This window comes from Heptranchias perlo, chromosome 6 (assembly GCF_035084215.1).
Source record: "Heptranchias perlo isolate sHepPer1 chromosome 6, sHepPer1.hap1, whole genome shotgun sequence".
NCBI classification, from domain to species: Eukaryota; Metazoa; Chordata; class Chondrichthyes; order Hexanchiformes; family Hexanchidae; genus Heptranchias; species Heptranchias perlo.
Window position 1 is genome coordinate 13,830,885 of NC_090330.1, and position 13,668 is coordinate 13,844,552.

General features: G+C 43.2%; 1 protein-coding gene across 2 annotated transcripts in view; it reads right to left on the reverse strand.

Annotated features, from left to right (window-relative positions):
• LOC137322761 (gamma-aminobutyric acid receptor subunit gamma-3) overlaps positions 1-13,668 on the reverse strand; it is a 448,547-nt gene that overhangs the window by 308,824 nt on the left and 126,055 nt on the right. For both annotated transcript variants that reach the window (XM_067985791.1, XM_067985790.1), the window contains exon 4: positions 8,818-9,038. In XM_067985791.1, coding sequence (XP_067841892.1) covers positions 8,818-9,038 — 221 coding nt within the window. The remainder of the gene's footprint in view (positions 1-8,817; positions 9,039-13,668) is intronic.

Below are 13,668 nucleotides of genomic sequence, written 5' to 3' on the forward strand. Positions count from 1 at the left end.
GATTCGATCTACCAAAATGCATCACCTCACATTTATCTAAATTAAACTCCATCTGCCATTCATCGGCCCACTGGCCCAATTTATCAAGATCCCGTTGCAATCCTAGATAACCTTCTTCACTGTCCACAATGCCACCAATCTTGGTGTCATCTGCAAACTTACTAACCATGCCTCCTAAATTCTCATCCAAATCATTGATATAAATAACAAATAACAGCGGACCCAGCACCGATCCCTGAGGCACACCGCTGGACACAGGCCTCCAGTTTGAAAAACAACCCTCTACAACCACCCTCTGTCTTCTGTCGTCAATCCAATTTTGTATCCAATTGGCTACCTCACCTTGGATCCCGTGAGATTTAAACTTATGTAACAACCTACCATGCGGTACCTTGTCAAAGGCTTTGCTGAAGTCCATGTAGACCATGTCTACTGCACAGCCCTCATCTACCTTCTTGGTTACCCCTTCAAAAAACTCAATCAAATTCGTGAGACATGATTTTCCTCTCACAAAACCATGCTGACTGTTCCTAATCAGTCCCTGCCTCTCCAAATGCCTGTAGAACCTGTCCCTCAGAATACCCTCTAACAACTTACCCACTACAGATGTCAGGCTCACCGGTCTGTAGTTCCCAGGCTTTTCCCTGCCGCCCTTCTTAAACAAAGGCACAACATTTGCTACCCTCCAATCTTCAGGCACCTCACCTGTAGCTGTCGATGATTCAAATATCTCTGCTAGGGGACCCGCAATTTCCTCCCTAACCTCCCATAATGTCCTGGGATACATTTAATCAGGTCCCGGAGATTTATCTACCTTGATACGCGTTAAGACTTCCAGCACCTCCCTCTCTGTAATATGTACACTCCTCAAGACATCACTATTTATTTCCCCAAGTTCCCTAACATCCATGCCTTTCTCAACCGTAAATACCGATGCGAAATATTCATTCAGGATCTCACCCATCTCTTGTGGTTCCGCACATAGATGACCTTGTTGATCCTTAAGAGGCCCTACTCTCTCCCTAGTTACTCTTTTGCCCTTTATGTATTTGTAGAAGCTCTTTGGATTCTCCTTTGCCTTATCTGCCAAAGCAATCTCATGTCCCCTTTTTGCCCTCCTGATTTCTCTCTTAACTCTACTCCGGCAATCTCTATACTCTTCAAGGGATCCACTTGATCCCAGCTGTCTATGCATGTCATATGCCTCCTTCTTCTTTTTGACTTGCAATAGAATTCAGACAGAGTTTTATGTACGATTATTAACGTAAACTATATACTTAGAAAGGCATTTGAAAATTCCCATTTACCACTTTAAGTATGGTTTATGACTGTTTCAAGATTGTGGCACATCTCAGTGTGCCAGTCCTGTGTCTGTAGATTATGTGAAAATGTGTATAGGGCAGAATATCCTGATGGGCTCAAATTCCCAAGGATCAGTCAGAACTGTTCAACACTATCCATGTATCTTGATTGTCTCCAATTTTGAGCCATTAAGAATAAAATGGTGGTGGTAACATTTTTGATTGATTAGTTCAAAACTGGAGCCAATCAAAAAACACTTCAACATGACGCACTTCTCATGATTGGTTCAAATTTCCTAGACTCAATCACGAGATGAATCACAAGATAAATACAGATGAGGGAAGATATTCAGCACATCAGCAAGTGTGTAAAAAGGAAGAGAGCAGCAAAAGTAAACATTGGTCCCTTAGAGGCTGAGATAGGAGAAATTATAATGGGGAATAAGGAAATGGCAGGGACGTTACACAAATATTTTGTATCTGTCTTCACAGTAGAAGATATAAAAAGCATACCAGAAATACTGGGGAACCAAGGGGCTAAAGAAAGTGAGGAACTTAAAGTAATTAATATCAGTAGAGAAAAAGTACTGGAGAAACTAATGGGACTAAAAGCCAATAAATCCCCTGGACCTGATGGCCTGCATCCTAGGGTTCTAAAAGAGGGGCTACAGAGATAGTGGGTGCATTGGTTATGATCTTCCGATATTCCCTAGATTCTAGGACGGTCCCAGCAGATTGGAAGGTAGCAAATGTTACCCCGCTATTCAGGAAAGGAGGGGGAGAGAAAATGGGGAACTACAGGCCAGTTAGCCTGACATCAGTTGTCGGGATAATGCTGGAATCCATTATTAAAGAAGTGGTAACAGGGCACTTAGAACATCATAATATGATTAGGCAGAGTCAACATGGTTTTACGAAAGGGAAATCATGTTTGATAACTCTATTAGAGTTTTTCGAGGATGTAACTACCAGGGTAGATAAAGGGGAACCAGTGGATGTAGTATATTTGGATTTTCAAAAGGCATTCGATAAGGTGCCACATAAAAGATTGTTATGCAAGATAAGGGCTCATGGGGCTGGGGCTAATATGGATAAAGGATTGATTTGCGGACAGAAAACATAGACTAGGAATAAACGGGTCATTTTCAGGTTGGCAGGCTGTAACTAATGGAGTGCTGCAAGGATCAGTGCTTGGGCCTCAGCTATTTACAATCTATATTAATGACTTAGATGAAAGGACGAGTGTAATGTATCCAAGTTTGCTGATCATACAAAGCTAGGTGGAAAAGCAAACTGTGAGGAGGACACAAAGAGATCGCAAAGGGATATAGACAGGTTAACTGAGTGGGCAAGAAGATAGCAGATGGAGTATAATGTGGGGAAAATGTGAGTTTATTCACTTTGGTAGGAAGAATACAAAAGCAGAATATTTTTTAAATGGTGAGAAATTAGTAAATGTTGGTGTTGAGAGAGAGTTGGGTGTCCTCGTACAAGAAACACAAAAAGTTAGCATGCAGGTATAGTAAGCAATTAGGAAGGCAAATGGCATGTTGGCCTTTATTGCAAGGGGACTGGAGTACAAGAGTAAGGAAGACCTCACCTGGAGTACAGTGCATAGTTTTGGTTTGGTCTCCTTATCTAAGGAAGGATATGCTTGCCTTAGAGGCAGTGCAATGAAGGTTCAATAGATTGATTCCTGGGATGAGAGGGTTGTCCTATCAGGAGAGATTGAATAAAATGAGCTTATATTCTCTGGAGTTTGGAAGAATGAAAGGTGACATTGAAACATTGAAACATACAAGATAATGAGGGGCTTGACAGGGTAGATGCTGAGAGGTTGTTTCCCCTGGCTGGTGAGTCTAGAACTAGGGGGCATAGTCTCAGGATAAGAGGTTGGCCATTTAAGATTGAGATGAGGAGGAATTTCTTCACTCAGAGGATTGTGAATCTTTGGAATTCTCTACCCCAGTTGAGTATGTACAAGGCTGAGATAGATAGATTTTTGGACATGAGGGGAATCAAGGGATATGGGACCAGGTGGTTTATCCCAGATGTTTTGGGGTAAATTTTAACTCCACAAACGGGTGGTTGGGAATGGGTGGGAAGGTAAAAATTGTAAAAAACTAAAACCCGACCCCAACTCGCCTCCAACCCATCCACTTCCCATTTTAACGGAGGTGGGTCAAGGGGCAGGCGTCAAACCCACTCTTTGGAGGTTAGTCGTTCAGTGAAATCTTTTAAGCAGGCTGTGGGCCTCTATTTTGACAGGTTTTTTTATTTTTAACTCCAGGGGACCGGAATTCCAGGGCCTTCTGCTTCATGCCATGTAAGAGGAGGTTAGAAGGCCCTGTTGAATAGGTAAGTACCTTTATTGCACTGCTTGTGGGCCAGGAGGAGCAGGAGTGTTTCCTCCAGGCCCAACAAGCCTACCTGCTGTGCCCCCACAAACACGATCAACTGACCCCCCCCCACCCATGTCCGACCCCCTCCCCACGATCTCCGACCACCCCATGGTCTCCGACACCCCGATGTCCGACCCCCGATGACTCCCGACCTCCGATGATCTCCGATGTTAGAACCCCCTGATGACCCCCAACCTCCCATTGACCCCTGACCCCTGACCCCTATGATTTCTACCAATGACCGACCCCCCTCGATGGCGCCCAATCCCGATGATGCCCCCGAGGACCCGCCCTGATGACCCCGGACCCAATGACTCCCCCTGATGAGTGACTCCCCAATGACCCCCGACCCCGCCCGATGACCCTCAACCTCCTTCTCCCGTCTAAGACTAAGCATCTGCTCCCTGCTGTTCTCCCAACCGACTGATGGCCAGCCTGTCAATCTAAAAAATTAAAAGATGTCCTTACGTCAAAATTGTAAGGATATCTGGGAAACCCGTACTTCTGGGTTTCCCATCAGGAATTCCACCCCCAAACCCCCAGCCCCGTTCTCTTCCCGGCTCCCAGTTAAAACTTACCCCCTTATTTCTAGGTTTTTTCTCGTAACACTCATGATCTGCCTTGTGATTCTTTTTTGCACTGCTCGCGTGGCCCGATGCTTTTTCTTGTGGTTTTGGTAACCAAAACGGTGAACAATATTCAAGGTGTGTTTTGACCCAATGTACTGTACAATATAAGCACGATATCCTCTGACTTCTGCTGTACTGAGTTAGCAACGTCATTTATTGCTGCTCCATGGTGACTAACAAAGTGTCAAATCGAGTTTCAGCTTCCCCCAACTCCTTCAATTTAGCTAATTCTATGCCACCCAGAGTGCATCAGTCTGTATCAGATTTCACCTGTCATTGTTTGTCTATTTTTATGTTTTAGTTAACTCCTTGTTGGCTTCCTCAGACTCAACTGCCAATATTACCTGTGAATTTAACCAATTTGCATTGAGTTTCAGAAACAGAAGGGGCCCAGCACAGATGGTTGGGGCACCTCACAGAGTACTTCCCTCCACCGTGAAATCATTGCCTGCCAAGAGCCCAAGGCTTCCTTTCCTTCAACCAATTCCTTATCCACTTACAGGTTTTGCCATCAATGACCATTATTTGCAGCCTCTGCAATCTGCTTGGGATGACGTTTTCACCTTTGGATGATGTCACCAAGCAGCAGCATGTCGGTGATGAGGTGGAAGAGGGGGCCCAGGATAGATCCTGCTGAAAAGCCTATGGGGGTTATATTGGATAATCCCCAAAAACGAGCGCTGGGATCGCGGTGGACGATTAACTGGCGCCCGGTTGTAGCGATGCAGGTAGCACGTAACGTTCGGATAACTTAAAGGCAGCCTGCAACTTTTAAAGGGAAGGTTCACTGTGGCTGCAGGAAGTTGTGGAAGTCAATTGGGAAGTGAATCTGCACTGCAATATATTGAAGAATGGCTGGGCCTGTGAGAGAGCGTGCACCAAGGTTCTCTGATGATGAGGCCTGGGCGGAAGAGGTGGACAAAACAGGGGGGGGGCATCTGTATCCACAGGGGGGCAAGAGGCCCTCCAGACATATGCTCAAGAGGCAGTGGGAGGAAGTACTGGACGAGGTCAATGCCAGGAGCATAGCGCCAAGAACATGGATGCAGTGCAGGAAGAAGTTCAATGATTTGACACAAGTGGTCAAGGTAAGTGAGTTCAACTATCAAGTGGCATCTCCTACCAACTGCACCACTAGCCTCATCCACTGCTCAATGCCCTACACCCCCTTATCACCCACCTACCAACAAACTCTTTCAATCAGTACGCAACTCTTCGAATCAGGGTGTTGCAAACCGCACACCCACAACTCACAGGTCACACACACTGGCAGCTATTCAAGCATGACAGGCACATCATCCAAACATCTTGCAGGACATTCACTCACACACTTCCCTCTTTCTTGCAGGAGAAAGTGATGCATAACAGGAGGCAGCAAGTGGCAGTGGCTCCATGGGACATGAACCTGCTGTCCTCTCTCAGGATGATAGTATTCCTGCTCCCACCCCTGCCATTCCACCAGCACGCTTACTATTGCCTGTCAGCTAGCCAGTCCACTCCCTGTAGAGTACTGAAACTTGATCCAAGTACAGGAAACACACTCTCTGCTTCCACTGCCTCCCTACACACTTTATCCCGTACATTCAGCTCCCTCTGTATATTGTTCTAGTGCTTCTGCTACTTCCCCCAACACTCCCTCCCCCCCCCCACCAAAACCTTGAAATGCCGGGGAGACTGTCTCCTGTTTGAACACAGCAAAAAATAAAAATTAGTATTATTTGCTATTACTTGCTCCCATGATACCACTCGTGCTTTATACATTAGGAACAATCTCTTTTTTTAGCCTTCTTCCCTGTGCTGCTTCCATTATTGCCCACATCAGTCTTTCCCCCTCTGTTACCCTTCTTTCCAATGGAATTAAAATGCCCACAATAACATTCCCCCCATCAGCCAAATATCACCAAGAAACAGATGAACTGTTCACTCCTCTAAATTGAAGTTTGTGGAATGTTGCTACATAAAATGGCTACCTCATTTGCCCACATAACAGTACTGCACTTAAAAAGTAATTTATTCTCTGAAATGTTCTTTACAATGTTTTGTTGTGATAGTCACCATAAAAATGCACGTTATTATTTATTACTAATGCTTCACATTTCGTGACAATTGCAAGGTGTATGACACGGTCTCTAAAAGAAACCTTTCCCTGTCAAATGTTGCTTACAACATAAAGGTTGTCCTATTGTAAATCTCTAATTGTTGCTAACTGCAGCAACCCATTAATTTTAAGGGAAACAGGATAAATATTTGAAACAGAGGATGACATAGGGCTTTGGGGAGAGTGTGGAGCAGTGGGATTAGTTTTCCATTGCTCTAACAAAGAGCCTGCACAGACACAAAGGACCAAATTGCCTCTTTCTATGGTTCGATATCAAGTAATAACAACTAACCTGGATCCCATATAAGGCTATAACACAACCTGGGGTTTAGGTGAAATTAAAAAGTAGCAGATTTCATCAGTACACCTGATGGAGGATTTTACCTGAAACCTTAACCTATTGTCCTCTTTCAAATACTTGAAATTCTTGGGGCAGAGTGGAATCCCTGTTTTGACCTTGCTCATAATTGCAGACTCCATTCCAAATGACAAGGAAACGGTCGTTTGAATAGTCAGGACAGATGCATTGCACCCACAAGGATACTTCAGCAGCACCGGCCCTGAACCATTGGCAGTAATGTTGGAGTGGTGCCAGGCTTCTCAAGCGGCAGATTGTAGGCCCACAGAGTACTCAGCAGAGACCAGTCTTTCTTATCTTCTGCTCCAGTAGAGCAAGTGAGCCTCTTTGGGAAGGTAATTTGCCCCATCTGGGATCAATCACTTTCTTGTTTGGAGTCTTCTTACTGCCCTCAGCAGGACTCGGTTGACATAAGTTCCCCTAAGGCCTTTTAAGGGCAGGATGAGCAGAATTTCCCAGGGTAGCCCAGGAACTCCCCTGACACTCCTCCTTGATGTAGGGTCATGTGAGCAGGAGATTCACCTCTGCCCTTCCCTCTACTGGAATTTAAAGAGCACTGTAATTGAGATGGAACCCTGGTGGAATCAAAATCCACTCCGAATTGTTCCACCCCTGCTCAGGGACAAAGTCTTCTTTACTGCCCTCCACGCACCCAGGAATTGTGCGTTGCTGTGAGATTTCAAGCATTTTCTGCTTTCGTTTCTGATTTCCACAATCAATTTCTGGTGTTCAGAAGAGTTTATAAAACATTGAGCTCCACAGATTTACAAACCTTCTGAAGCCCTTGGTTGTGTCATAGCTCTGCATCCTTTTGGCACCCAATAACCATATATTTTTCTATACGCATTATTAACAGATCCATTTTTTTTAAGTTGCAGATGTTAAGATGGAGAGATGGGACCCATGGAACAACACAGATAAGGTCATGTGAGGAGAAAGGGGTTAAGTAAGGATTTATGATGAGCTGCTGGTGCCTCACATTCAGCTTGGCACAGATAGCGGTTCTTTTAAAAACTTTCCTTGGTTTACCTTTCTCCTTTTACCATTCTTCTTTCTTTCCTTCCTCTCACCTCCCCTTCTTTAATTTTTTTCCCCTTTTTATTTCCTTTCCTTCTCTTTTATCTCTTCCTTCCTTTGACTTTTACTTTATCGCGTGCGTGCGGAGGCCGGGAAGGAACGCGGTCATGGAGGCATAAAAACTGCAATCACGTGCGCACGGAAGCTGAGAAACCATTGCGATGGTGCATGTGCACTAGTCAGGAGACCATCATAAGTGAAGGAGCAAAATAGCAGCAGTGATGGGCACTCCACAGATGTGGAGGCATGGAAAATATTGTGGCCCTTGGCCCAGTTCAAGGATCGAAGCCCTAGGAATGAAATAGGAGGCACGTCCGTGACCCCTGGGATAGGAGGGGCCCACACGGGAGGTAGGGTTGCCAAATCTGGTCGGACGTATTCCTGGAGGTTTCATCACATGACCTCCTGCCTCCAACCGCCTCACCCGGTCAAACAACCTTTTATCCGATGTGTTCACAGAAAATGAAAAAAAACCACAACATTTTTTAAGCCGCTATCATTTTCCTCCTGGGTTTCTTGCAGCAGTCATCAGGAGATTAATCTTTCATTCCTGGAGACTGCAGGACAATCCTGGAGGGTTGGCAACCCTAATGGGAGGACATTTGTTGGGGGTATTGGAATTTGAGATGGGTAAGTTTACATGTATATTTTGTGATTTCTTTTTTAGAATTATTGAATTTTTAATGTTTATTATGTTATAAATTTTACTTTTAGGGGCATATAGTGTAGAGTTTGGGAAACTACCATGCCCACTCAAAGGTCTTTAAAAATCTATTTTCTTTTGTGAATGAAAATGTTATGAGACAGTAAAATATACATTTTGAAGTATTTTTTCATTGGTTGCTTGCAAGGGAATGTGAAATTTGCTCCAGTCAGCAGGTTTCGCTCCCCAACATAGAAACAACACAAACCTTTTAGTTATATCGATATTGTCAGATGGTTCATAACCCACCTCAATGTGTACAGGATTTTCCCATCATTCCATATCCTAAGCAGCTGATTGGGTGTGGTGATCCAGTGAGCATCTGCCGTTTTGGAATTCCTGAAGATTGTGTCTGGTATCCATATGAGACCAACCATGTTGCTGTTCAGGGTAATGATTTTCATTGTACTGTTGAACCGCAGGCGACTGTCAGTCCACGTTTGAGCAAAAAAGATGTCAATGGTATACTCCTGTAAAACAAAGACAGTACCCAGTTAAACCCAACAGAGCTGAACATAGGCCAATAAAACTCCATGTACGTCAGTAAAATAACCCTTACCGAGCCTCTTTTAAACGAAAGATTTTATTTTAAGAGTGTGAACCTTTTAATTACTCAATCATTTTTTCCTCTCCAAAGGACACGTCAGATACGTTTGTCAGCTTTCTCTGTTTGACATCGAGGCTGTTTGGCTGTGGAACAAGATTAACTTCTGGGGGGAGGGGACAGTGTGGTTCCTTTATTGGTATAAAATGTATATATAACTGGAGGTTAGGAAAAAAGACATTTGAGATTACTTTAGGGTCTGAAGTTGTGATATTAATCATTACAAAAGGATGATTGATGATATAACTTTACCTCATGCCTTATTTTTCCTGTTTCATCCTCACTGCATTGAACTTAGAGTCATAGAGTTATACAGCACGGATAGAGGCCCTTCGGCCCATCGTGTCTGACTCATCGTGCAATCTTCAACTTTAACTCATTCTTTCACATGACTTCAAGACTGTGAAATGCCCCATCTCCTTCAATCATTCCTTCCCCCTACAAACTACAGGATTTTATAACTTAAGTTACTTCTTAATTTATTTTATATCCTGTCAACAATAGTTGTCTGTTGCATTACTGGCCTTGGATCTTCACTGAGGCTTTTCAACAAAAGGGAAAAACAGGTTTGACTATTAATAATAATAAATAACTATGAGATGCTCAAATTATCCTTAATGATAAATTTTAAAAAGCTGGAAAACGTTTGGGGGGGAATTTAAAACCTATCTACTTGGCGGAAACCGGGCTGATGGGTAGTTAAAATGTCCTGGGTTACTTACCTGATGGATGGACGCCCAGATCTCACTGTTTCTGATTTTAACGGACACTTCTGGACAGGTGGCTAAGCCACCCAGCCAAAACCAGCAGGGCTATAATTAGCATATGCTAATTGGGGCCCAATTGGCTCTGACAGCGATTTTAACTTCGGCCTGAGTGGGAAAGCCAATGCAGCTTTCCCACCAGGTGGAGGCCAGCGTGAAGAGGATCAGGAAGCTAAAGAGGCTTCCCCTGCCCTGGACTTCCCCCCCCCTTCTCTACCACAAGAATGCCCTCCCGGAACCCACTTCCTTACACTTTACCTGAGCCATCTGGTTTCTGAAGGCTAGCAACTGCTTCCCACCCATTCTAGACAGGAACTGGACCGTCAGTATGTTAATGAGGCCCTGCGGTTAAAATGGCCATGGCTTCACACTGCTGCGGGCTGTTGTTGTTTTTGTATCTTCGCAGTCTTCCCTTGGAAAATAGCACAAAGTAGTGGAAGGATTCGTAGGCTGATCGATAGTCTGACAGGCCATGACGTGAACGCTCCTTCCATGGCCGTAACCATCTTTATTCCAGCCAGTAGGCTTGTTAGTCCTATACAGCGGGAGGGATTTATGGACTCCCATAACTCATACAATGAGGGGGGAGGGTACCCACACCCACCACTGGATGTCAACCCAGAATTCAGAGCCAGAGCACCTTCTGACTCAGGGTGGAAATACCACCACTAAGCCAAAGGCTCGCTCTCAGGAAACAACTGAAACCAGCAGTTACCCGCTGGAAACCCACAGGCAGTTAAAATCTTCCCCTTTGTAAAAGATGGCAAACTAATGACAGGACACATTGGAAAGCAAGGAGTCTCAACATCTTACTGTTGGTGAATTTTGAAAATTTTAGGCTTTTATATTTAGGATAATGGATATCTGGGGTTTCATTAAAAGGCATGTCTTTTATCAACAGTGATTCAAAAGTAAACATGGGAGCAAAATTGAAGTGATTTATGACAATTATCCAAACCCTGAGAATAAATGACAGCCTTGAGATCACTACCCCAAAGTATATTTTTATAATATATACACACTTCAAGACTCAAATCTGCCCAACTGTGTGAACTTTATTGAGGTGCCTTGATTATATCTTGGCTCAATTGTTTTGGATGGTGGCCAGTGTGTTCCATGCCTGAAGGATAATCAAGGATGTACTCACTGCAAATGTATTGAGTGATAATCAACACTTGATTACTGAGCAATATGAGTTACTGTATGTTATAAAATAATTAGTTCCTGAACATCACACATATTAGGCATTTGCCAACATAATGGATAAGAAATCGTTATATATGAAGGCTTTCAGATATTTCTCAGACACGATCAGTCATTATATAAGAGCAAGTCTTTCTTGTTTGGTGATTTGGCTAGACGTCCATGCCTGATATAGTTCAGGGGAGCTAATTGAGTTCTGTTTTGATCTTGACTTCTGTTGCTATGCAGTAATGCAACCTCACAACTAAATAAGCTAAGTGAAATATTATCAACATTAATAAAAATGCATATTTAATAACTAAGTTTCAAATATTCATACATTTTGGCTGTCAACAAGGTTCCACTACTTTAGTGATGAGAGAGCCTCAAGGAACTTTAAACAAATGCATTCAAAGATGATCCTTCCCTATCAATTATTTTTGACAAGCTAAGAAGTCATAAATGTTTAATTTGTGCCCATTTGAGCAAAGTTACTGATGCCACCATCTTGTATTACAATTCATTCTGGTTTTTGAACTCATGAGAGAAGTCATTTTCTCCCTCTCTTTTACAGCAATGTTCTGGAAGTCCCTTTGCGTCACTTCTTCTTTAGAACAGATACGCCCACAAATGACATATACGAATCAGTTCATTTTGTTACTTTATTTGTTTCTTCATTCACATTTATCAGAAATAAAGCTTGTTTTTTTATTTAGAAAATGAGACATTGAGAGTGAATTTCCGAGGGGGTTCCCATAACCATCCCCCTGATACCGTCAGACTGCCATGAGAATTTGGTGTTAACTATATCTATTGGGGTTGAACTTCCTGCTGGGGTTCTCTGAATCGTCCACTGTCACTTCAGTGGAAGAGCCGAGAAAACCCCAGAAAAATGGCGCAAATGCCATCCACATAATTTTGCTGGGGTTTCCATGGCTCTTCCGCCAAAGTTACAGCGAACGATTCAGATAACTCCAACAGAAATTCCCCCTCAACATGTATAGTTAGCACCAAGCTCTCATGGAAGTCTGAGGAGAGGAGTGGCTTAAGTGTTAGGTGGAACATTTTGGTAGGAAGAATGAGGAGGCCACATACTTCTTGGAAAATAAGAGTCTAAATGGGGTAGAGGAGCAGAGGGATCTGGGGGTACAGATACACAAATCACTAAAAGTAGCGTTGCAGGTTACTAAGGCCATAAAAATGGTAAACCAGGCCCTGGGGTTCATTTCTAGAGGGATAGAATTGAAAAGCAGAGAAGTTATATTAAACTTGTACAGAACCTTGGTTAGATCACACTTGGAGTACTGTGAACAGTTCTGGTCTCCATATTATAAAAAGGATATAGAGGCATTGGAGAAGGTGCAATAAAGATTTACTAGGATGGTACCAGAACTGAGAGGTTATACCTATCAGGAAAGATTGAGCAGGCTGGGGCTCTTTTCTGTAGAAAAGAGAAGACTGAGAGGTGAACTGATAGAGGTCTTTAAGATAATGAAAGGTTTTGATAGTGTGGACGTGGAGAAGATATTTCCACTTGTGGGGAGACCAGAACTAGGGGCCATAAATATAAGATAGTGACTAATAAATCCAATAGGGAATTCAGCAGAAACTTCTTTACCCAGAGAGTGATTAGAATGAGGGAGAAGGGAATAGAAGGATATGCTGATAGGATTAGATGAATAGGGAGGGAGGAGGTTCGTGTAGAGCATGAACACCGGCATCGACCTGTTGGGCCAAATGGCCTGTTTCTGTGCTGTACATTCTATATGTAATTCTATATGTAAGAGTTGAAGGCAATTACGAGCCAAATGGACATGAATTGCAGAGATGAAGTCCATCCACTATAGTATTGCAAACTATCTTTTTAGACATAGCTCTAAAGGGAACAACACAGGCAAAATGGCAATTAAAAATAGAAAATGCTGGATAAATACTGCAGCTTTACCAGCATCCAAAAAGAGAAAAAAGGTTCATCTTTCAGATAGAGGACAAACTGGAAAGGGAAGGTAGCTGGGTTACCAACTCTGGCTGGACTTATTCCTGGAGGTTTCACCATATGATCTCCAACCACCCCGCCCAGTCACACAGCCTTTTTTCCCCCACCTACAATATTTTCTATAACTAATAAATGAAAGTGTTCCAAGAAAATGAATACAACGCACAATTTTTTTTCATGCTCTGATGATTTTTCTCCTGGGTTGCTCGCAGCAGGGTTTAGGAGATTAAACTTCAATTCCTGGAGAGTTGGCAACCCTAGAAGGTAGGTCAGCCCCTTTACTGGACTGTAAAATGGCCTCCTCTTTGTACCGTCAAACTAAAAGAATTAAGTGCAGTCTCTGACATCAGCAGCTGTGCACAGTTGGACACAAACAAACAATCAGTATAATTGTAAGTGACCTTTCAGCTTATTCACAATTATAATTAGGGTGGATTTGTTCTTTGAAATCATGGCAGAGGCAACATGAATTTGCATCATCAGTGCCCCACTGCATCAACAAATAATATGTAATTTCTGTCAAGCACATACCGTATTATACTCCAAGGATTGGA